Source organism: Lepidochelys olivacea (assembly GCF_965140295.1).
Source record: "Lepidochelys olivacea isolate rLepOli2 genome assembly, chromosome: 1".
NCBI lineage: Eukaryota > Metazoa > Chordata > Testudines > Cheloniidae > Lepidochelys > Lepidochelys olivacea.
In genome coordinates this window covers 310,276,093-310,302,422 of record NC_140411.1, presented here as the reverse complement: position 1 = coordinate 310,302,422, position 26,330 = coordinate 310,276,093, and the positions used below count along the sequence as shown (strand labels likewise).

The 26,330-nt window shown below is 42.3% G+C and overlaps 1 protein-coding gene across 2 annotated transcripts in view; it reads right to left on the bottom strand.

Annotated features, from left to right (window-relative positions):
• Nucleotides 1-26,330, bottom strand: part of CPED1 (cadherin like and PC-esterase domain containing 1) — a 223,990-nt gene that overhangs the window by 16,502 nt on the left and 181,158 nt on the right. For both annotated transcript variants that reach the window (XM_084632653.1, XM_084632652.1), the window contains 4 exons: nt 18,120-18,256; nt 1,835-2,055; nt 1,475-1,576; nt 1,172-1,259 (listed from right to left, as the gene is read on the bottom strand). In XM_084632653.1, coding sequence (XP_084488779.1) covers nt 1,172-1,259; nt 1,475-1,576; nt 1,835-2,055; nt 18,120-18,256 — 548 coding nt within the window. The remainder of the gene's footprint in view (nt 1-1,171; nt 1,260-1,474; nt 1,577-1,834; nt 2,056-18,119; nt 18,257-26,330) is intronic.

Below are 26,330 nucleotides of genomic sequence, written 5' to 3'. Positions count from 1 at the left end.
ATGACTTGCCTAGGTCACACTGAGTCAGTAGCAGAACTGGAAAAAAAATCAAGGCATTCTGACTATAAACAGCCATATTTAGGGATAATCTATTGCTTTTCAGCTGTTGCTGTCAAAGCACTTTACAAAGAAGGGTGAATAATAACATCCCTACTTTACAAATGGGGAAAGAAAGAGAGAGAGAGAGAGATTTTATCTGGGAGACCTACAGTCATGCAGCAAGCTATTGGCAGAACTGGGAATAGCACTCAGGTCTTCCAGCTTCCCCTCCTCTGCCCTGCCCCCAGGACTACACTGGTTAGGGAAGAGGGTCCATCCCTCAAAATTGCACTAAAAATGAATTTTTGTGATCGACCCAACACAAATCTTGTTCTCTCCTTCAGACCCCCTCATCCCTTCCCGCCACCCCTCAAATGTTACAGAACTGGGAAGACATGATAATCATGATTATGACAAAAGAATGGTTTAAAGTTACCACCTCTTATTGTCTTATCTGTTTCTGTTAGACTGTGAGATCCTTGTGGGAGGGGTTGTCATTACCTGTGTCTTTTACAGCAATGAGAATTATCATCCACACTCTTATCTATGGCAGTTTATAATAACATAGTAAAATTTTTGTCTCTCTGCCACTGTGGGTGCTTTTGATCTAATTTAGAATAACTATCTGACACTATTAACATACAATTAAAGGGACAGGTTCACTAGGACATTCCAGCTGCCTTGCAATGTTCTGGTGATGCAACGCAGCCTATACTGTACTGACTGGTCAAGCTGGATTTATGGAGAGCAGTGCAGAGTAGCCAATGGTGTACCACCTACCGGTAGAAAGGGAGACTGGGGAGGTTCAACTATCCATGTGGCTGGAGCAATCTGTCTCCCACTCAGCTCTGCAAGTTGGCATTATGTATAATAATGTAGGGGCTTCTAGTTCTTGGAACAACCAGTTTAGTATGAAGCATGGAACGGAGCTCTGAGTGTTGTGGAATCCATGAAATAAGGGTTACTGGCGCAAGTCCATATCAGCAAACCATATTACAAATACAAAATGTTTCTCTCTCAATGGTCCATTTAAAGCTTGTTCAGCACAGGTGGCAATGTATTTTGAAGAGATAGCAAAATCATCAGTGAGACAGTAAGCGTTTCATGGGAATGCAGTCAAAATCTGACCCACCTGCGATAAAGAATGTATTCCATCCACTGGTAGATGAAAGCCCATTCCTATGGATTTGATAACTACCAGGATATTTGATAGATTTTCCCTGTTTAACAAGTAAAATAAAGCACATGCATTTTATCTGCAGATCTATGAAGAGACATTACAAAATTATTTCTTTTAACATCACATTTAAATGCACAATGATGAAAAAAACCATGAAATGTTTGTATCTGAAACTATTGGTTAAGTTTGGTGGCTGTAATTTATTATATCAATGTTTTACATGGGATAATAGAAACATACAGAACTAAACTTTACCTCTTCAGCACCTTTTGAATAATTTGCAGGTGATTGGAATTAAGCCACTGAACACCACCCACAACTAATACAGTCTGGTCTGTGTTCTCAAGAGGATGTGATCTGAAACCAAGAAAGAAAGCACACCACATGTAGCCTTAAAACAGATGGTAAGCATTTTAACAGCATCACATTACACTTCAATGAACTGTATTTGGCATCCTGATCAGATGCGTGACATCATTTGACTATTTTTCAACCGCACAATATGGCCTGTACATCTTGTGCTTAATTCTTTACTGATTTTAATGGTACAGGTCTGTTAAATACATTTGTGAATGGAAGAATACAAACAACCCAGCAGTGGAAATTGTACTGTACCTTTGCAACAGCTGTTCTAGTGCTTTTTCAAATGTTGGCCTCTGGTTTACATTAATCCAAAACTGGGGGTAGTAGGAGTAACTAATAAATGTTTTCCCATCATTTATGTTATGATAAGTTTTAACGTCATGTGCCTTTTGCCATTCCTGAAGGGTTTCATTCACTCTTTCAATCAGATAGTACATTATCCCTCTGTTAGTTGAGTCTCCAATGAAAAGAACCTTTAAATGTAAATAAAAGAGTATACACTTCATACACTGTACATTAGGCAGCCTAAGAATCACTAGTCTAGCTAGAACATTACATTACATGCATCACATTTAATCTTTTTCAGACTGTGGAATACCATCCCTCCAGACTCCTACTCCCAATACAATTTTCTCTATCAAAATATATTTATTATGATTAAAAAAGTAATGTTAGAATAGTATTAAGGAGACAGTAAGTTTGGCTTACTGTGACAGCTATATCTGCTTGGATACATCCCTACATTTTTCATTCTAGCTGCTTGTTTCTTCTCCCTGGATGTCAGACTTTACATTTATAAATCCCTCTGTTGGTTGCAGCTTCTTCTTGTAATCTCCAGGTCATTTTACAGGTATTTTCCCTCTGTATTCTGTGTCTTTCCTACCATAACAGTTTTGGTGTCATCCTCAGATTTGATCATAGTTGAATTTACACCAAAGAAACACCCAACAAAGAAATGAAGTAGCTGCATTAGCTTTAAAGAGATACTATTTGTTTGTTTGGTTTTTTGAGGGAAAAATGAAGGTCAAAAAAGCTTCTGAAAACTCTCAGAGTATCCTGGAGTGTGACACAACAAGCAGGAAGCATCACTGCTCAAAGATGGGCAGAGGCTCCACAATGACAGAGAAGCCACTTCAAGAATCCTGCATTACTCTGGATTCACAGTGGTGGAAAAGAGCAGAGGTTGGCCTAGGATTTCTTACTTGACTAATGGTCCCCTGTACTGATTTTGCAGCAACAACCTACAAATCCCTTGAGCTCCTCTATATATGGAGGCTATAGGGTTTGCGTGTGTGTTTATTTTAATCTCATCTATCCCTAGTGCATCACATCACTAGCATAGCTAGTCACCAACAGTTCTAACTTGAGAATTTATTTCATCATAGGAGAACTCTGACAAACTGTGGAAATTAATGTTAGTGTTGCATCTTGTCTCGGTGGAAATTAATGGAAGTCTTTGGAGAATAACTCCTCTTACCTTGCACATGACTACACCCTATAGCCTAGCCTTCTGCAAGAGACAACAGCTCCCACTATGCCTGAGCAGTGAAAAGGAGCAGTGATGGCCCATGCAGAAATCCCCTGCTGTTAAAGGGTATGTGGTACTAAAATGACACTCCCCACCTCCCCGCACACAGCCCCTGGTGTAGGAGCATGCTGCAGGCCAGAAGGGGACATGCTAATGACTGGAACAGTCTGTGCTCCAGTGATCCTGAAATACAGAGCAGCAGCCTTTGGGCCCCTAAAGCCACCTTTGCAATCCATTCCCCTGTGCTCATCAGAAGTGCAGCACAGAATATAGCCCCTTGCAGAGCTGCTGTCTGTCAGGGATCTATCTACTCATGGCAGCACACACATTACACAGACATTTGTTTCATGTGCAGGGGATTTCCAGCTTTGTCATCATATCTCATGACATACTTCTTCAATCACAGCAGAATCACGTCAGAATCACAGCACACCACCCACCCAATTTCTTAACATATCCCTTTAATCTGTCGCTCTCCAGTCTCCTGTGTCCCTCACTATAGTGCCTACCTGCTGTACATCTCATTTGAAAGCATTTTTCTGGGTGATAACGACAAGCAAGGAAAGACCATTAAAATGACAGTGGGAGTGGCAAAATTTCTATTAAAACAAACGTATTAGGTTTCTCATTACTAGTATGATTAAAAATGGGACCTAATTAGGTAGGCACCCACAGGACAGTTGATAGCCCAGAGGTCAAATGGTTTCCTTCCTACTCATAAATACTACAATTGACAAGACCCGCGCCTTCCCTAACCCTAGACTAGTACGTCCATCAATCCACTGCACTGATTTGCCAGGTGTGGAGTTTCTATTTCATTTCTAATTCTATTAAGATTCTGAGAAGCTTATTTTCTCCTTGTAACTGTGTTTTGCCATTTCCCACCTACTATTGGTTTGACATAACAGAACTATACATTCAATGGAAAAAAACCAGTGAAAATATAGCCAAACCCAACAAGCATGATGTGAAGACAGTTTTACTGACATTGTATGGCTTGCATCATTAGCTATAGTTTGTCATTCTAAAGATTTTCAAAGTTCAGTATCCCAGCCATTGCAAACCACTGCAGACAGAAAGGAAACAGTCAAGTTTCAAAGTAAAAAGTAATTGTATCTGTTAAATGTTTTACAATTCTAGAGCTTTAAAAAACTGCTATCCCCTGCCCCACCTTCCTAAGCAGTAGAGCTGAATTTGAGTCTTGACGTCTTCACTTGGCTCCATGGACTGGCCAGAATTGAAAGCGTTAGAGATAAGCGATGCTCACAATTCTGGGGAAGTAACCTTTCAGTGGGAAGACGTTATGAACTGTCATTTTGAAAAAGCAGTATTAAGAGATCAATCAGATAAGACCAATTCTCAAGGTGGCAATTTCAGTCCCTAGAAATACCATGGTGCTAACCACTGTAGGAAAATAAGAGATGATAAATAACAGCACAAGACCAAAGAGAAAATACACAGCATGTCACTGGATCTGTAGGTTCAAGTCTCAAAACCCTATCACTTTGACCCTAATATAGGTTGTGAACATAGACTAATCATTCAGAAAGGGATCCCCTATGAGGGTAAGTGGGAAGGAGGTAAACCAGCCACAGCAGCTCTGTGGGGCTAGGGAAAGCCTGAATTGGAAGTAGAGACTATCCTGAAACACACTCAGTGAGTTCAGATTATCATGCCAGCAGGTTGTTGCTTTTGTATAGTCGGATCCTTACCAGGATTTTACCATTTCCCCTTTGTGATTCCATTTTATTCACAGAATTATAGAGTTAGAAGGGACAGCAAGGGTATTCTAGTCTAACCCCTAGCAAGATGCAGAATTTGTTGGGTCTAAACCATCCAAGACAGCCTCCTTTTGAAAACCTCCAGTGAAGAAGCTTCCACAACCTCCCGAAGCATCTGTTCCATGTCCTACTGTTCTTACAGTTAGGAAGTTTTTCCTGAGATTTAATCTAAATCTCTGATGTTGTATCTTGAACCCAATGCCTCTTGTCCTGCTCTCCGTGGCAAAAGAGAACAACTTTTCTCCATCTTTTTTTATGTCAGTCTTTCAGTATCTGAAGACTGCTATCATGTTCCCCCTTAATCTCCTCTTTTCCAAACTAACCATACCCCATTCCTTCAGCTTTTGCATGTATGGCTTGCGTTCTATCCTTTTGATCATCTTTGTCGCTTGCCTCTGGATCCTTTCCAGTTTCTCTACATCCTTCCTATACAATGGTGACCAAAATTGGACACAGTACTCCAGCTGAGGCCTAACCAGTGCCAAGTAGAGTGGTACTATCATCTCCGATGACTCGCATACTATGCCTCTGTTAATGCAATTTAAAATTGCATTTGTTTTTGCAACAGCATCATATTGCTGACTCCTGTTGAGGTTGTGATCCACCACAACTCCCAGATACTTCTAGCAGTGCTGCTGCCAAGCCAGTTTCCCCCCATTCTATATTTGTGCATATGGTTTTCCTTCCCTAAGTGTAGCACCTGACATTGGTCTTTGTTGAGTTTCATTTTGTTGTCTATAGCCCAGTTCTCCAATTTATCAAGAACCTTCTGAATTTTAGCTCTATCCTCCAAAGTATTGGCAACACCCCAGCTTTGTGTCACCTGCAAACTTGACCAGTGTGCTCTCTGTACTGACATCCCAGTCATTAATAAAGATATAAACAACACTGGAGCCAGAACAGATCCTTGTGGAACCCACTTGAGGCCTCCCCCAACCTGACATCATTCCATTAATAGTTACTCTTTGTTTGGTTGTTTCATGAATTATGTATCCACTTAATGGTAGTTCTGTCGAGCTCATATTTCTCCTGTGTACTTATCAGACTGTCATGTAGGACCGTGTCAAAAGCCTTGCTGAAGACCAGGTATTCCCCCAATCCACCCACTACATTCCCCCAATCCACCAAATCAGTTACGCTGTCAAAGAAGGAAATCCACGTTGGCTGCTAGTGATCACTCCTTCATCCTCCAGGTATTAGCAAACTGAATGTTTTTTACATTGCTCTAGTAGCTTCTCAGGTATAGAAGTCAGGCTGGCTGGTCGATAGTTTCCCTGCTCCTCCTTTTTAAGTTAGGAACTATATTAACCCTTCTCCAGTCTTCCAGGACCCCTCGTATCATCCATGAGTTTGTAATGATTATTGCCACTGGCTCTGAGATTTCTTCAGCTAGTTGAGTCAGTACCCTGGGGTGAACAGTATCCAGCCCCGCTGATCTGAATTCATTCCAATTGTTCAGAAGATCTCTGATGTCTTCTTTACTTATCCCAATCTGCATCCCCACCCCTATTGTTTATGGTAACTTTGCTAGTCATCCCGTCATATTGTTTTCTTTTTTTTTTTTTTTTTAGAGACGACTGAAGCAAAGCAGGCATTGAGCCTTCCTGTCATCTTTCATTACCAGCTCACCTTCTCCATTGAGCAGCAGACCCACACTATCCTTGATCTTTTTTTTTTTGTCTGACGTATTTGAAAAACCCCTTCCTATCATCTCATGCATTTCTTGCTAGGTGTAACTCATTCTTTGCCCTGGCTTTCCTGATTTTGCCCCTACATGCTCACGCTATTCCCATGTATACTTCCTTGGTGACATGCCCCTCCTTCTATTTCCTGTATCAGAGTAGCAGCCGTGTTAGTCTGTATTCGCAAAAAGAAAAGGAGTACTTGTGGCACCTTAGAGACGAACCAATTTATTTGAGCATTTATTCATCCGATGAAGTGAGCTGTAGCTCACGAAAGCTTATGCTCAAATAAATTGGTTCGTCTCTAAGGTGCCACAAGTACTCCTTTTCTATTTCCTGTATGTATTCCTTTTGTTTTTTAGATAGCTAAAAAGCTTTTTGTGGAGCCACATTGGCCTCGTGACTCTTCTTATCTTTCTCTATGTTGGAATAGCTTGATGTTGAACCTCTAGTGTTACATCTTTTAAGAACTGCCAGACCCCTTCAATTCCTTTTCTTCCTAATTGGTCTTTCTATAGGACCTTGCCTACTATTTCTCTGAACCAGTTGAAATCTGTCTTTCTGAAGTCCATTGTCCTTGTTTTGCTGTTCTCATTCCAGCTAATCATTTCACAGTGGAACTGAAATCTTTTGGAAAATATCAGAGCATTTGCTTAAGCAGAATGTGAAATCTTCCATGGCCACCAACCCTGGGGCAGAGACTTTTAACGCCTGCTGGCTGCTCTCTGTAGATGATGCTAGTAGTCTGGAGGCCCCCCGAGTTAAGAACACAATGAAACGAAGGCCAACATGCACTACAGGTTTTAAAGAACCGGGCTCCAACTAGCACAACCTTTTGAAATCCCCATTCTGCAAAGCTGGTCAGTCTTCACTGGGTTCTGAGCATAGGACCCTCGGAGCACAACCTTCAAAGCAGCCACTCTTTGGTAAGTTGGCATTCTTTTCACTGAAGGCTTGGGGGATCAGGAGGCCAGTGAAGAGTGGAATATGGCCCTGGGAAACATTCATGAGCCTCAGTTAACCAGGAGTTTCTATTAACCAGCATTCCGTAAATCAACTTAATCACGGCTTAAATTCTCAGAAAGTATTTCCCAGAGCTCCCCACATCTCCGCCTCCTAGACAAACAAAAAGCTACTTGACGAGGTTCCACAGCTGTATCATGTTGTTTTCATACTTTTTTGTTCCCTGACCTTGCTCCTCAGATCAGTTGTGGCATGTCTTCCTTTCCTGATTCAGGATCTCATACACAGCTCAGCATTGAACCTTGCAGGAGACTGTCCTGCCAAGCTAATGAAAAGTAGCACTGATATGGTCTGCACTTTCAGAGATAATTGGAAAGGTGTCATGATTATGTTCATGTGCAAGAAACCCCATTCACATTCAACTGATGTTATCAGTATGCATAGGTGCCGACTTCCTCTTTCCCCGGGGGGCTGCTTGACTCTTCCCCTCTGCCCCAGGGCCCACCCCCACTCCAGCCTTCCTCCAAACCCCCACCCTGCCCCGCCTCTTCCTGCCCCCACTCCGCCCCGGCCTTCCCCCCACTCCACCCATTTCCCTAAGCCCCACCCCGTCCCACCTCTTCCTGCCCCACTTCTCCCCTGCCTCTTTCTGCTCCCTCCCCCGAGACCACCCCATCCCTGCTCCTCCAGCCACCTTCCCAGCACCTCCTGCATGCTGCAGAACAGGTGATTGCAGTGGCCAGGAGGCACTGGGAGAGGGAGGAGTTAATCAGCGGGGCCGCGGGTGGGAGGTGCTGGGGGGGAGTGGGGGAGCTTGGCTGGAGCACCCACGGAGTCAGCGCCTATGTCAGCATGGTACTGAAGCACTTTACAAGAGATTTTACAGGAGCTGGCATTGCCTTCTGGTGACTGTCCTTGTATTCTCTGAACCCATACACTACCGCTCTCTCATCCAATTGCAACCTATGGCAGTGAGCCTTGACTTCACATTCTCCATGGAGTATGGTGGCATCCTGTGGTCAGTTCCTAGGATATAGAACTTTGACATCAGCAGCAAGCTGCTCATCCGTTTTGTCTATGAGCCTATGCTGCAGCTGGTTTGCCAAACTTCTGTAGAATTGGGATCAGTTGATTAACATGATGCCTCTTGTGTTTGTGTTCAGCGCGATTCCCTGAATTCCATCCCAGCTTCGGCTTCTCACGCAAGCCTCTCTTGCTCCCCTGGTTCTTGCACTCGCTGCTCAAAAACATGAATCTGCCTCAGAATTTTGTCTTGTGCACTTTGGATATTAATTTCCCTGAACTGAGGCTCAAGTAACAGTTCTGCTAAATTTTGTAGAGCATCAGAAAGTATGCCCAAATTAAATACAAATGATGTAGATGTCAGGTGTTTCTGGAGTCCACAGAACATGTCTTTTTCTTTACCTTGTGCTTCCACTGACTGCTGGAAGTGAAGAAAGAGAGCACGGTAATTCTTCCAGAACACTTTCATTGCACAGCTACTTGATGCAACCCATTGTGTTCCCGGAACGCACCCAATTTTCAAGAGTTTTACATGCAAAGATGCCGCACATTCTTGAAGTTCCCTTGCGCTTTTAGGGGAGGCATGTTTGTCCATAAATACTTTAAAGTGGTTGACTCCATGAACATCCTACATGAGCTCATGAACAGAGAGTTCCAGTCAGTGGGCGGAGCAGTGCCAGACAATTACTTTTGGAAAACGCAGCTGTAGAAGCCATTCCGCTTTTCTGACCTAGTGTGACTGCGGCTCCAGCACAAACAAGAGCCTCCAAGTGTTTCTTTAAGTAAGCCTCCGTGAATCCCACTGCATCCAACGTTTGCAGCAAGATTCTGGCAATGGTTGAGGCATCAGTGACAGGAAGCTCGATTAGGTCAACAAACCTGTTTGTATGCTCTTCCATCTCCTCCATTGCAAATCGTATGTAGGTGATAAGAGTGGAAGCCTGGCTCAAAGTAGTTAACTCATCAACTATCGCTGTGATTCTGAACTTATGAGATATTAAATATTTAAATATTTTTTTCTTCATTTCCTCCACAAATGTGCTGCTGTATGCTAGTGTAGATGACGTCTGAGTGCAGAATTCGCCCCATATTTAGTCTGTTTAACTTCCACAGATCAATTTCTGTTTCAAAATCGTAGGAGGGACGATTTTGCACGCAGCACGGAATACTCCCCAGGTAGCTTCAGTATGCTGCGACTGCCCTGGCACTTGACATGCTGTCAATATATCTTTCTCTGCCTCATTCTGAGTATTTTCTGTGACTCTGTGCTCATAAATCTTTTTCCACAGAGATTTTATTTGTTTTAATTTGCTGTCCCCACAGCTTTAAACATCAGAATTAGCTCAAACTTTAACCTCTGCTCATAACTCTGAGAGACTGTACTTTTACACAGATGCTGCAACCGAGCTTACGTCTTCTAACATTTAGTCACAGATTTTTTTCACAAAAATCCTTTTTTTGGCTAACTGACTAACACAGCAGTAGGTCACTCCTGCCACTTTCCGGTTCGTCATCATGTTCTTCTTGCTCATCAGGGATGCTCTGTACTGCTTCTTCATCCTGACGAACAACAGTGCCACTAACTTCCCCATGGGCCTCTGAATCAGTTTCCTCTTTCTTGTGAAAAAACAGTGATTTTATTTTTTGGACTCATGCTGGGGAATTGAGTACTGTACACAGAAGTTAACCATACACATAAATCAGGTGAGATTACCTAGTGACCTTCACCCTTGTTGATTACGTCAGAAAGACGGGCTTGCTTACATCCTGCGTCAGCCGACCATATCTGTCGTCTGCCAGCCTACAAAGGGCTGCTGCTGCTCTCCATATACGGTATGAAAATATTTTAATTTCCCATAATTACCACGAAAATAAATTGCACAGCATTCACAAAAATAAATTGTCACATAATGATTTTTATTAAAGCTTCTGCCCTGCGGGAGGAGTGGGGTGGTGCAGCTAGGGGCTTCTGCCTTGTGAGGTGGTGGGGCTCCGGGCTTCAGCTGTGAGGCGGGGTCTCAGGGCTTTAGCCTCATGGCGGGGGGTGGGGAGGGAGCACCAGGGGTCAGGGCTTCAGCCTTGCGGGAGGCGCTGGGGCTGGGGGCTTCAGCCCTGTGGGAGGTGCACCAGGGCTGGGGGCTTCAGCCCTGCAGGAAGTGTGCTAGGGCTCAGTTCTTCAGCCCTGTGGGAGGTGCACTAGGCTTCAACTGCAGCGCCCTGTGGACCCCCTGAAACCGGCTCGTGGCCCCCCAGAGCTGTGAATATATTTACTGGAGCTGGGCTCCAGTCAGCTCCAGATGAATTTAAGCCCTGAATGTAATCAAGTGTGCAGTAGCCATAGCACCTTTTACTCCAGTTGAGTTGCACCAGTTTACCCCAGTTCTGCGTCTGGCCTTTAGCATATAATGGAAATACCTCAGCAGAGGGGCTGTATATAAGATCGTATACTTAGTTGTGTGACATTCACAAATGAATGATTGTGTTTATAATGTGCTGTATCTTGGTTTCTTTACTATTGTGCCTTGCAGTCTTCAAATAAATGAGAATTTTATCTGCATGAGGACCACAGGATCACATTTTTACTTCATATAGTGCAACGTTTCTGCAGAGACAGATGTGTTTCAGTGTCTTCCGTTGCAAAGGTTTAGTGTGAAAGATTCCCATTATGACCAAACAGGCTTCAATAAATTGTGTATGAATCGTGGAATTCCACTTTTTAGCCAAACCGATCATTATAAATTAACCACATTTACAAAATTTAAACACCTTTAAGTCCAAAAGACCACTTAACCCTAAGACATTATTCAGAAAACATAAACTAGAGTCCCTGTTTTAACAGCTGAATTTCAAGTACTTCAACAAATATTGCCTTTTCATATTTCCTGTTCTTAATTACACGTGGCCCACAGGTATTTAATTACAGGGCTAAACTCAAAATAGTATTTTTGAATGATAAACAAAATACAATCTTTTTTTCCTGGTTATTTAGGTCAGATTTCTGGGCATTGCTAATTGAATGGCTAGTTAGCTCTTAGAATCTCTTTCCCATGACATCTTTTAAAAAGTTACCTTGTACAATAATTAGTGTTATGCTTTAATAAGTCTCATAAATATTACAGAGAACGCTCATTAATGACACAGTTATATGGGGTTATGTCACACAGATGTAATACGAATTTATCCTCTATTTTGATTGCGCATTTCTTTGATATAATTAGGTTAGGCATACGTAATTCCCCCAGTGACTAGAATCTACTGTGTAATGTAGCCTGCAGTCAATTTGCCTTAACCAGGAGTTCAAAGGCAAAGAGACTACAGATACTAGAAGCTGGCGGAATGAGAATCCCTCCCTGCAGAAATCTCCTTCAGTTTCAATATTTTAGATCACTTTCCTGCTTGTTGTGTTTGAAATGCAAACATGTGATGGATTAGTGCTGCTAACACACCATAAAGTAAAATAAGTCCCCTCATAAACTGTTTTGGGGAATTTATATCCTGTTTCATGTCACAACCAATTTGTGTCTTATTCTTTCACCATAGGTGGTCTGAAGTTCACATGAAACGGAACTAACTCACACATGAAGTTAAAAAGTAGTTAAATGACAAAGCAAAGAAACTTGGAAAACATAGCCAGGGTGAATTAGATTTCTGTTATAAAGAACTGAATATATTTTATAAATTACCTCTGAAATAAGCACAGATTTTAAGACAAGAAATATGTTGAAGTAAGAAAAAACTAAAACCCATTTCTTCTCTATGTCTTATTTATAGCAAAGTTATGGGACGCACACAATACAGTAGAGCATGGATGGACACAATACAACAGAACTGTATTTTAGAAATGTGAATAAAAGAAAAGTTAAAATGCATTCTATTGTATTTTAAAACTGCGTTCTATTGTTTCCCTATGAAACGTGAAGAAGCCACAATAATGATCTTACAATGTATATCTGATGTTCTTAGATATGCTGACTTTCATCCACTCAAAGAGGCCAAAGTTATTTACAAACTTCATGCAACCTATTTCATTTAATCTGTCTTTGAAGTGCCGGTCCCTTAAGCAAAGCAGCAGTTACCAGTGCATAGACACATTAAAAATAAATTCTTTACCTTCTATCCTGAATTGTTGTGTAAAGTATTTTCACTGGAATTTGACATGGGACATTGGAATTAACGTCCCTACTTTTTATTTATTTCTTTACTTTTTAGTGCTGTAGGGATTTAACACAACCATAGATGTTCAGGTCCTCAGTATTACATCTCAGCTGTAAGCAATCATCTTCAGGAGAACCGTATCAGCAACACCATACTGAGGCACTTTAGTTCAGTACTGACTCAGAGGAAAGCTTTCAACATGAACATCACTTCCTGCCTAAACTGGCTTTTCCTATTCAAATGCTAACCATGTCCAAGCCTGTTTATTTTGTGCCTTATGACAAGATTAACATTGTTCAAAAGTCAAATTGGGTCAGGCCAAGTTAGTACTTTGATGGGAGACTTCCAAAGATAATTCAGTTGAGGCCATTGTTCCAGCTAAGGCAACCATGCTAGTCACACACACACGTATATACAGACATATATAGAGAGAAGTTGCAAAATAAAAAAAACCAACATTTTTGCTGTTTATATATAAAGGTTTTATGTATGAGATATACTTGAGATCAGAGCTCGGATACTACGGTGGCAATGTGACTGGGTGGGTGGAACATTGGGCTAGATCTCAAGAGACCTGGGATTTGTCCCTGACACTGCCACTGGCCTGCTGGATGACTTTGGGCAAGTCACTTCCTCTCTGTGACTCAGTTTGCACATCTGTAAAATGTGGATAATGATACGTTGTAAAGCGCTTTGAGCTCTAGAGATGAAAATTGCTATAGAACAGCTCGGTATTATAATTTACTGTGGTGAGGGAGCTCATACAAAATTCTAAAATAGATAGGTAGATAGATCAGATGAACATATTACTTTTGAGTGGGGGAGCCATGACTGAATTATGCAGAGTCTTCATTTATCTTCAACAAATGGCAATAGAAACTGCGCAGCACTCTACATCAACCTCTCCCACCGCGCAACCCTCGACGTATTTTGGGTATTTTTAGAACATAAGAACAGCCATACTGGGTCAGACCAAAGGTCCATCTAGCCCAGTATCCTGTCTTCCAACAGTGGCCAATGCCAGGTGCCCCAGAGGGAATGAACAAAACAGGTAATCATCAAGTGATCCATCCCCTATTGCTCATTCCCAGCTTCTGGCAAACAGAGGCTAGGGACACCATCCCTGCCCATCCTGGCTAATAGCCATTGATGGACCTATCCTCCATGAACTTACCTAGTTCTTTTTTGAACCCTGATATAGTCTTGGCCTTCACAGCAAAGAGTTCCACAGGCTGACTGTGCATTGTGTGAAAAAAATACTTCCTTTTGTTTGTTTTAAACCTGCTGCCTATTAATTTCATTTGGTGACCCCTAGTTCTTGTGTTATGAGGAGGAGTAAATAACACTTCCTTATTTACTTTCTCCACACCAGTCATGATTTTATAGACCTCTATCGTATTCCCCCTTCATCGTCTCTTTTCCAAGCTGAAAAGTCCCAATCTTACTAATACTCCTCATATGGTGGCCGTTCCATACCCCTAATCATTTTCATTGCCCTTTTCTGAACCTTTTCCAATTCCAATATATTTTTTTTGAGATGGGGCGACCACATCTGCATGCAGTATTCAAGATGTGGGCATACCATGGATTTATACAGAAGCAATATGATATTTTCTGTCTTATTATCTATCCCTTTCTTAATGATGCCCAACATTCTGTTCACTTTTTTGACTGCCGCTGCACATTGAGTGGATGTTTTCAGAGAATTATCCACAATGACTCCAAGATCTATTTTTTGAGTGGCAACAACTAATTTAGACCCATCATTTTTATGTATGGTACAGTATACGTATATTGCTCCTTTGTTCTTCTTTTAATCTCCCTATACATTTCAGTTTTGAAATATTTTGCTTATTGTATTATAGAAACGAACATATCATTAGTATGGGTGGAATTTAGCTTTAAGCACTTGTGGAGATCACTAACGTACATAACAGTTTGAATAATTACTAGGAATTGGGAGATGTAAATATATAAATGATGGTTATCATGATGTCATGTGATATAAACATGTTCATTCACAAAAAATATGCATAGTACTGATACAGTCCACTTAAACACCTTTCAAAAGGAACAAAACTGTTAAAGTATAAGTGCATTAAAATATGCAGAACCTTTAATAAAGTCCTTTTTGAAGAACACCTAATTAACAACACAGTTTTTAGGACCCAATTCTCATTACACCAAGGCCCCTTTACACTGTCAGAGTGGTGCAAAGGGACCTAACTGTGATCAGTCCCTGACTGTCCCATGTAATACAACTTTAGGGCCGTTCCCAGTCAGCCAACTCACATGGGAACAATTCCCTCCTACTGCAGAGCATCTACTCACATGAGCCAGGATCTGCCCTTATCTGATTTAGTCACTTATGCTCAAATTATCCCAAAATGCTTCACAGCAATGTTAAAATAAAAATAATACCAGAGGGAAAGAGAAATTAAGGTGTACAGGAGAAATATACCAAAAGCTAAAATGCCACAGAAATTAGATTTTAACAAAGAACAGACCCATTAAAAGAACGGTCTCAAACAAATGTCTGTGCTGAGACAGGAGCATCCAGTCAACAGATTTCTGCTGCCCCGTGAAAGGTTATTTGACAAATCTTTTAGCTTTACAGAGTTTTCTAATTGCTTATTGTAATAGGGTCAACTGCACCCAGAGCACCTCCTTGGGGCCAGGGGTACTTCAGTACTGCCCTCCCTCTGTTTGTTCCTTCTTCAGGACTTAAACTCCACACAGTATATTATAAGGAACTTATACATTTCCCCCTGGGGTCCAGTTTATTCAGTGCTCGGGTCCATTGGCCCTCCAGGCTCCAACCCCAGTTCAGTGTCTCTCTCTTGAGAATCCAAAATAACACAAAGTCTTTCAAAAGAGAACTACAAACTCCTATGGTTGCCAACTTTGGTTGGAGGAATTCCCGGAGATTTCATCACATGACATAATCTTTAATTAAAGATTAGTCTTTAATTCCTGGGGACTCCAGGACAATCCTGGAGAGTTGGCAACCCTACAAACTCTCCCAGCCCTCATTCAAGTTTCAGCTGGGCACAGACTGTCCTCTGTCAGGGTCTGTCTTTCTGCTTCCTGCCTGGAGACTGTCCTTCTTTACAGGCCCTCCCCACTGGTGCCTTCCTACCTGCTGACTCAGGGCTCTGCAGGAGTCTTCGTTCTCTGTACACACTCTACAGAGACAGCCACCATTTCCTGGACATCCCCCCTGCAGCTTCTTGCTGCTTTTATACTGGAATCACCAGATTCCTTTCAAAAGGGGCTCATTCTGTAATCAGGGCGGGGGCTAACCTTCAGCCATTAAGGGGTGAGCCACCTGGTTGCACTCCCCCTGTTTTGTACTGTCTGTATCATTAATAGAGAGTCACTGTAGTTTACGTGGGGCCTGATTCTGATCTGACACTGGTGTAAATCACTGACTTCAATGGAGTTACTTAAGATTTACACCTCCAGAGCTGAGATTAGAATCAGGCTCATGAACTTCAAGCATGCATACTTCTTCTATTTTAATGGACCCCTTAACACACGTTGGGACTGATTTTGGTGCTGGTGAGAGGGAGGGAGTGTTGCACTGGTCAGTCACGCACTGCGTGACTAGACACTCTGTACACTTCCCAACTCAGTTCTGGGAATGCACCTTCATTGGGACATGCTGCTCCCTTGTTATCTACAGCCTTTGATTCGCTGGCAAACTTGTGGTGGGTTATTGATGTGAACAAATTGCCAAATACCTTAAGGATTAGGCTGAGGCCATCAAATTCTTCATTTGTGACCACAACTACTCCAAAGATGACGGTGTTGTACATGAGGGGCAAATCCAACTCCCACTCTCTGGCACAATTCTGCTGCTCATATGGGAGAAGGACTTGGAGAAGCCACGGAAGGCATCCACTACCCACAGCCTGATATGGAGTCTAATTTTATGGAGGCTCCCAGTGCAGCAACAGGCACTAAACTGGGGGTGAGCTGGAGAATTTGATGCACTGTGTCTGATCCATGCCCTCCATGAAAGGGAATGCTAGAGCTTTGAAGGCTCTGTGGAGTGACTCCAGTACTGCTCCACTGCCTGAAGCAGTGAATTCCTCTTTTCCCCATTGAAATAAAGTTAATCTGGATTTACACCAGTGTAACTCAGATTGGAATTGAGCCCAGAGGCTAAGGACTCAGAAACAGTGTGGCAAAGTGTACATTCACACTTGCATAAAAAGCGTATTTTAACTTTAAAAAAATTTCAGTCCTTGGCAAACTGTCCCTGTATTACCATGACATTGCTCCAGCTGTGAGGGCCCTGAGCCTGTCCTAGATCATTCAGCAGTGATTGCTCTAAGATAATATCAGACTGTTATTCTGTTGGGAACTGTCTACAGTGTCCCAGGCCCTCTTCTCTTTTAGGAAAGGGGACATTTGGAGCTAGATACACCATAAATTAGGGAAAGTATTCTCCATAGCACCTGACCCAGAAATGAAATGGCTTTATGGAGCCACTCCAATTTATGTGGGTATAACTGACAGCAGAATCTGTCCCACAGCTGGATTTGCACAATCCAGAAGAGCCCCCATCTCAGGGAAAAAACCAAAGGGAGAAAGAAGCCAGATTACAATGAAGGACCTTGTGCTGGCTGAGAAGTGGCCAGTTAAGAAGAAAGGAAGGAAGAAAACTACAAAAGAGTAATTATAATTTTTTATGAATAGAGACAGTCTCTGGTTTAATCCAAAAGACTTTTTTTTAACCTAGGACATATAATGTCAAAAATCTTTATAACCATTACTTACTTTCTGGACACTTGTATTCCCAGTAATTGTACCTGAATCTCAGCTCAGAGATCTCTCTCAAATGTTATATAGTCATACCATGCCTATTAAGAAGACACTGTGTTTCCAAGCAATCACCTTAGAAGTTTCACTATAAGAAAAGAATGTGCAAGAAGACTTTGTAAGATTAGTATGCACAAGCAATGGCATGCATTAGGTATACAGCAGAAGAAACAAAGCTTGCATGCAAAGTATATGTCAGTCTTTAACACCAATGCAAATTATTTTTCACTTGTAAGGCTTACATGCTTACTACAGCCAAATGCACTACAGGTATTTCATAGCCATGTATCTGTTATGTCTTGAAATTTCATTAATATCAACTGAAGGTCTGTGTCAAATGGCAGCATAAAAATATACATTATAAGGGGTTCAATTCTACATAATCATTCTTTGTCATTGTGATTTGAATCCCTTCTAACATTCCTCTAGCAATGTAATGAAAAGCAATTTTTTTTATACACCAATCACAATGCATATTTCTTCACACTTGTAAAGAACTTCAGGCCAATAAAGTTCAGTGTGAAAAGACATGGATGACTTAAAATACAGCAGGTGAAAGAGATAAATTGGTTGCATACCTTTCTGCCTTCTACACATTGTTGGAGCTCTGGCTTAGTCAGGACAGAATACTGACAGTTGTGTGGCTGCCATATTATTTCTCGCCAGTCACAGGTTCTGTTGTCAGAACAGCTGAGGCAAGGCACAATCCACTGCCCTGGAAAACAGCAAAATGTCTTTTGACTCTCCTACATATTTTTGCCAGCAGGCTAAGGTAGTCTTAATACTTAATTAATGAGACTGTCTAGTTCTGTCTCATGTAGGTTTTAATAATTTTTAACTCTGTTATTTTGGAAGCTTGAAAATAGTATTTCTTGCTCCTGTGCTAGACCTTTTCCAGTTAGCAAACACTGGTATTTTTGCTTTGCCTGAAAAATTTGGGAATGTCCAGATCCAGTGTTTTAATTTGGGCTCATTCCTAGTTTTCCTTCCTCGTAGCAGCCAATCCTTGTTAGGAAAGGAAGCATAATTCAAGTGGGTAATGCATAAAAATGAGACAGAGAAGATGTGGAGCAGAATTTTCAAAAGTGCTTCAGTGACTGAAGAGCCTAAGTCCCATTTTCAAAAGTGACTTTGGTGCTAAGGTCTCACTGAAAGTCAATGAGATTTAGATTGTTAAATGCCTATGTCCTTTTTTGAAAATAGGACTTAGGCTCCTAAGATGTGGTTTACACTACAGACCTTTATCAGTATAACAACACCGCTTAAGGGTGTGAAAAATCCACACCCTGAGTGACGTAGTTATACCAACCTCCCCCTCCGCCCCACCAGAGACAGCACCATGTCAGTGGGAGAGTTTCTCCTGTTGCGATAGCTACCACCTCTTGGGTAGGTAGATTAACTAAGCCAATGGGAGAGCTCTTTTCCACAGGCTTAAAGCGTCTTCATTAAAGCTCTACAGTGCCACAGCTGCACCAATGCGGCGTTTTAAGTGTAGATGTGCCCTAAGTTACTTACGTGCTTTTCAAAATTTTACCTCTCGGTTTTAGTGAAAATTAATAGAACTAAGGGCGTGTCTATACAGTGAGTTAATGTGCAGCAAGCCGGGATGTGACTTATTCAGCACACCAGCTTGCCATACACTTACTCTCTGTGTGGACCCTACTACTGTGTGCTAAACGTTCCCTAGTGCACTTTGACAGACTCTTGTTTCAAATGCACTATGTCAAAATGCACTACAAAACTTTTAGTGCCTAGTAGCAGGATCTACAAGGTAAGATAGTGGATCGCCAACCAGTGCGCTACAGAATCACACCCTGGCTTGCTCCACATTAACTCGCCATATACAAAAGCCCTCAGGCTCTGAAGAGAGTTGAAGAAACCTGAAAGTGCTCAGCCTTCATGAGGCCAGTTCTACACTGGGAAGACTTTGCTGGTGCCAACTGCAACCCACCTATCCCCGCTCTGGAGAAACAAACTCTGTTAGTAAAAATGCACCCTTGCCAGTTTAACCATATCTACAATAAGGGCTTTTGCTGGCACAGCTGTGCTGGGCACAGATCACACCTCTTCACACCCCCTACTAACCTAGCCAGCCAGCAAAAATTTGCAGTATAGTCCTGGTCCTCAGTATTTGACAGCCTCTCGTCTACAACGGCTGTTTCTCTTCCGGCAGCATCCTCTCTGCACAAGGTACTGGTAGCTGCTTCTGCAGTGGCAGGCTTAGAACATTAAATCAAGCCTTGTAAGTGGTTATTGATTTATTTGTTCTAACTTCTCAGTTAAAGGAAAAACTATTATTTAGAATTGGTTGGTCTTTGCCACCAGATTCCTTTAGGGCTGGGATCAGCCATTTTACATTTTCAGTTGGGATGCAATTGAGGCTCAAATCATCTTCATATATTCTTAGGTTTTAAGGCCAGAAGGGATCATTAGATCATCTAGTCTGACATCCTGTATAGACTGTAGAATTTCATCTTACTTACTTTTGTTACTTTTGTATTGAGCTCAATAACTTATGTTTAACTAAATCACTTCTTCTGGAAAGGCATCCAGTCTTGATTTGAAGACATCAGAGATGGTGTATCCACCACTCCCCTTAGTAGTTTGCTCCAATGGTGAATCACCCTCACTGTTGTTACGCTTGTGCCTTATTTCTATATTAAAGTTGTCTGGGTTTAACTTCCAGCCATTGGTTCTTGTTCTGCCTGTCTCTGCTAGGTTAAACAGCCATTTATAACCCAGTACTTTATTCCCACGAAGGTACCTTATACACCATAATAAAGTCACCTCTCAAGCTCTTTAATGTCTCTCTGTGAGGCATTTTTTCCAGCCTGCAATAATTTTTGTTACTCTTTTCTGCACCCTCTCTAATTTTTCAACACCCACTGTAAAATGTGGACACCAGAACTGTACACAGTATTCCAGTATCAGCCTCACTAATGCTGTGTATAGAGGTAAAATCAGCACCCTACTCCCACTCAGTGCTCCCCTGTTTATACATCCATAGATCCCATTAGCCTTCTTTGCCACACCACTGCACTGGCAAATCATGTTGAGTTGCTTGTCCACTATGACTCCTGAATCTTTTTCAGAGTCTCTGCTTTCAGAATACAGCCCCACATTCAGGAGGTATGGGTTGAATTCTTTTATGCTAGAGGTATGACCTTGCATTTGACTATATTAAAATACAGTTTGTTTGAATGGACCCAGCTTATCAAGCAACCCAGAGCCCTCTGTATGGCTACCTTGCCCTCATGTTATGTACCACTCCACCAATCTTTGTCTCATCTGCAAATGTTATCATCAATGATTTTATATTTACCTTCAGATCACTGATGAAAATGTTGAACAACATTGGGGCTAGAACCCTGCAGAACCCCACTAGAACATCCCCATTTGATGATTTCTCATTGACAACTACTTTCTGAGACCGGTCTGAACCTGCTGGCTAGGTCTGAACCTGCTATTGATTGGATGTTGCAGTGGGAAAGTAACGGTGCCCAGTAATGAGCACCGTTACTTTCCCACTGCAACATCCAATCAATAGGGGGATCCATAACCCCTCCAGCACAAGAAAGGAGGCCACAGGGGACCTGGAGGTTGTGTTAGATAAAGAGCAACAAGCTGGAGGCAGCTGGCTGGGAGCCGGTGGCAAAGAGAAAGCCAGACAGGTTGGGATCTGGGAGCCAGTTTCAAAAGCAGCCTCTTGCTGGCAAAGGGTCCAGTGGCAGTTGCACCAGATAGAAACCCGGAAGTATCCTACAGACTGGGGGGAGGGGCATGGAGAGGGAAGGATGAGCATATGGACAGGCCTGACTAGGAGTATAGGTGCTGGACAAGAGGACTGGGCGCTAGCTGGGGGATATGCAGGCCAGTGTGTGACTGCCTGCAGGAGAGCAGTGGCCTGGAGTGAGTACCTTTGGCACCAGACTGCAGGGGCCCCACCTCCTTACCCCTGGACTGGACTGTCCTCTGGGGCTGTGTTAGGGATTGTTGGTTTATCTTTGGTTTGTAACTTAAAGCAATCATTAATTGCATGATTTATTGCTGGCATCCTTCGCTATTTGTCCGATGCTGTGTTTATGGAAACACACCAACGGCTAGAGACTGAAGGGCCTAGAGCTTGGAGCTCCTCCAGCACTTGCCGCTGAGCCTGTGGTATGCCCAGCATGCTACCAGCCATCTAGGGGACTGCTGTTCCACAGCAATCAGAGGGTATGTCTACAACACAGCAAAGAAAAACCCACGGCGAGCCTGAGTCAGTTGGCATGGGCCAGCTGCAGGTTTTTCTTTGCTGTGTAGACCTACCCAGGGTGACCCCCTGCAGTGCGGCCGGTTACAGTAGTTATATGGCCAGAGCTGATGAAACCCCTCAGATACGTGCACTATCTTCCATAATTGGACATCTCTGGGCCAAGTTATCTGGAAGACACATTGGCAGCTTAACATTGATAAGTGCAAGTGACATAGGAGTTGTAAGTTCAAACAAATTGAAGGTATGTAACTTGCTATAAGGTGGGTCAAGTGGGTAAGGAGACTTAGCAAACAGAGTTTGGATCAGGTTCAATATTGCTACTCCAGTAAGGATAAATGGCATGAAGTCTTGGCTTCAAGCCTATCCTGATAAGGCTAAGGTCAATGTATTGGTTGTGCAGTATGGAGGAGGAATCTTTGAAGATAAGTAAATGCCTGTGGATTCTTCAATTCCTTGCTTGGTACATTTTTTTTCTTGTCCGTTAAGAGAACAGGAATTCATTCAGTGCTGATTTAGCTGAATGGTTTATTTTAAAATTGTAGGCTCGGGGATATGCTTTTCAGGGGACTTCTAAGCAATAGGTACATATTTGTAAGCATCTGACAGCTCAAGAAAAACCAGAGATCCATAACATATAGGGTATTGAGTCACATTAAATCAGAAGGGCTAGGAGGTTTAGGGGGATGGGATCCAGACGTAAAGCTTTTAGTCTTATTTTTGCAAGTCCTGCATAGGTCAGTAGTGATTCCAAGTCACTGCTATCCAATGGCTGTTCAAGGGCCTATGTGATATGATTGCTGTATCAGTCCAATTTCTAGTGGATACATCAGAAAAACTATTGTCACATTTGGCAAATTTGTCAGTCTTGACAGAGAGGCCAAGGATGAAATGGTTGCAGAAGCCAGGCTACTCTCCCACCTTCCGGAAATGGTCTCTCAAAATAGGTGTTGAGGCACATAAGTGAGACAGTTTTGGGAGATGATCTTCCACTGCCTACACCCAGGCTTTATTACTTCTGAGGAGAAACATTAGTTCAGTCTCTGTTGCTGTCAACCCACTTTCAACTTGGCTTGAACAGAACGTAATGCATTTGAGTCTCTGCACTGACTTCTCATTTGTTGGATAAATGCAGGCTCTGTTTGGCTCTGAGAACCCTTCATGTCAGAGATTGCCACTGTCACTGGGTGCTTCGCAGCTTGAGGTAGTAGATCAGAGGAGTCGTGGTGAATGGTCGGCTGCTTGAGCTGTCTGCTCTCACTACTACGCTAGGGTGTGAGGCTGTGGACAGGAGCAGGGAAGGCAAAACAACAGGAATGAGGCTTCTAAAGATCTGCCTGTCACTTTTCTGGCTCTGGTTACACTAGCCCAGCTTTTGGAAGCACAAGTTTATTCAGGCAGCCTAAGCCCCTTTAGCTTCATGTACCAGGCACCTGTGCAGGATTAGGAACATTTTGGACACTTCTATGGACATGTTTAATTTTAATCTATAAAAATATGGCAGAGGTTGAGCATGAGACTGCGGAAAACAAGACTGCCAGGTCCTAGATACCTTGAGAGTTTCTTCCTGACACCTTGATGAGAAAGAGGATTTGCATAGGGGTGGCCTCAAACATACAGAGGGGAGATCTGAAGCAAATATATTTGGTAACTGGCAGGGTGTTTTGGCTTATCAGACAGATAAGTATAGCGTCCTCCCACATAAAACTGGCATAAATCTTTCCTGTCAGCTCTTGGAAAGCCTTGCAAGAGCACGTAAAGGGCAGTATTTGTCCTATACTCCTGCCACTGTGCAAGGTAATGCACTACCTAGCTCACACTGCTATGAACTGTACATATACACACATATGCCTAGAGGTTGTATTAGTGAATGATGCACAAAGGGCCTTATTCAAAGCCTGCTGAAGTAAACAGGCGTCTTTCCTTTGACTTCAGTGGGCTATGGATCAGGCCCTAAAGTTCCAGCTTTCGCTGTTCAAACTGGTGGGGGTGTCTATATGCTTAGGGATTTCATTAGGCAGGTGACTTGCCACTATGCACCATAGGGAGGGAAGGTTCTGTGGGTTAGGGCACTAACCTAGGATTTGGGAGACTTGGCTACAAGCCCTTGCTCTGCCACAGACTTCCTGTGTGACCTTGGGCAAGTCTCTGTGCTTCAGTTTCCCCCCGTAAAACTTTCCTACCTTGGTGTTGTGAGGGCAAATACATTAAAGATTGTCAGGCATTCAAATACAATGATAATGGCAGCCATGTTAATACCTTACAAAATCTAGCTCACACCCGTACTGCTATGCTCCCTTTTAGAATAACAGAGTAAGAACAAAAAGAAAAGGAGTACTTGTGGCACCTTAGAGACTAACAAATTTATTTGAGCATGAGCTTTCGGATGAAGTGAGCTGTAGCTCACGAAAGCTTATGCTCAAATAAATTTGTTAGTCTCTAAGGTGCCACAAGTACTCCTTTTCTTTTTGCAAATACAGACTAACATGGCTGCTACTCTGAAACCTGTAAGAGTAAGAACAGAATGTTTGTCTTACTTTGAATTTCCTGACCTATGTTGGTTTGTGACCCAAATCTGGGGCCTGGGAGTTTTGTCAGTTGTAGAGGACTTTGAAAGGTCAGTCTTTGAACAGTTGTCATGACGCAAGCTTAACTACAGTGCCACAAGCACACCACTGTAATATTAAATGTTAAGCTATGATCTAATAAGGCCCAAATCTACATTTGTTCACACAAGTCCATATGGACTTACCATAGACTACAGTGGCCTGATTCATATGCAGAAGCTTCGCAGAATTGGTTCCCTTGTTTTTAAGCCACTGTGTCTCTTTTGTGTTTTGCAAAGTGCCAAGCACATGGGCAGCACTTAAAACTAATAAGTAATATTATAATAATACTGAACATGTAACTATATATTATGTTACAGCCTGGTTGAAAGCTCATTGAAGTCAATGGGAGTTTTACCAGTGGCTTCAGGAGGCTTTGGATCAAACCCTTAATTATTGTTGTTGATTTTTCTTACTATCACTGGAATCATTTATCAGTCCTGTGGTTCCAAACTGAGACAGATTGCAGGCAACTACCCTGGTTTGACATTAATACTCTGCATTTACTGATGAAAAACAGACATGGGGTAATTAAGGGCCTTGTCCTGAAAGATGCCAAGTGCCTCCTGGGTGGTGCTGAGCCACCTGAAATCTACTGAAGCAAACAGGAGTTAAGGAAGCTTAGTCCCTCATTGGATCAGATCCTAGAGGACTTGCCCAAGGTCAGAGGTGAAATCCTGGACCTATTGCAGTCAGGGGAAAACTTCCAAGTTTTGCCATCAACTTCAACAGGGCCAGGATGTCACCCCAGGTCTTTGACTCCCAGTCCTCCTGACCATAAAGGCCATCCTACCTCTTCAGGGGTTTGGAAGAGTCAGGATTTTGATGTTTCTTTGAATACTTAATCTATTTAACAATCAAAGGGGAGGCAAGGGGAGCTGTGCCTTAGTCAGGACTTCAGGCTTGCTCCTAAGGCACCTGCACAGCTCTCATTGCCAGGATCGGGATCTCAGTCCATAGTTACAAATGTGGAACTCATTGCCAAACTATTCTACTTGTAGTTAACATTTGTAAACCGCAAGAAAACTACACAGCAATATATTAATGCTAAGTAATGCACACTCAGCACTTGGGCTGAACCTTGTCAGTTAGATGGTATTAGCTACCTTCACTTTGTTAACAAGAAATTATTCTTCCACTTCTGTTATGCCCTTTGACTCTTTATATATTGAATGTTGTTTCAATTTGAAACAGTTGCACCACAGATATTATTTATCAGAAGGGTATAATGTATTTTGTTCTTCATTTAGCTATATGCAGCATTCAAAGCAACCTGGGCTCTAGGACCCTGGTGGGGGGGGGAAGAGGAGTACTTGTGACACCTTAGAGACTAACACATTTATTTGGGCATAAGCTTTCATGGTCTAAAACCCACTTCATCGGATGCAAGCAGTGGAAAATACAGTAGGAAAATATATATGTACACAGAGAACATGAAAAAATGGGTGTTGCCATACCAGTTGTAACAAGACTAATCAATTAAGGTGGGCTATTATCAGCGGGAAAAAAAAAGCGTTTGTAGTGATAATCAGGGTGGCCCATTTCCAACAATTGACAGGAAGGTGTGAGTAACAGTAGGGGAAAAATTAGCATGGGGAAATAGTTTTTACTTTGTGTAAGTCAGAGAACACTTCAACCTCCCTGGACACTCAATTTCAGACCTAAAAATTACAATTCTCCAACAAAATAACTTCAAAAACAGACTCTACCGAGAAACTGCAGAATTGGAATTAATTTGCAAACTGGACACCATTAACTTAGGCTTGAATAAAGACTGGGATTGGATGGGCCATTACACAAAGTAAAACTATTTCCTCATCCTAATTTTCCCCCTACTGTTACTCACACCTTCTTTTCAAACTGTTTGAAATGGGCCATCCTGATTATCACTACAAATGTTTTTTTTCTCCTGCTGATAATAGTCCACCTTA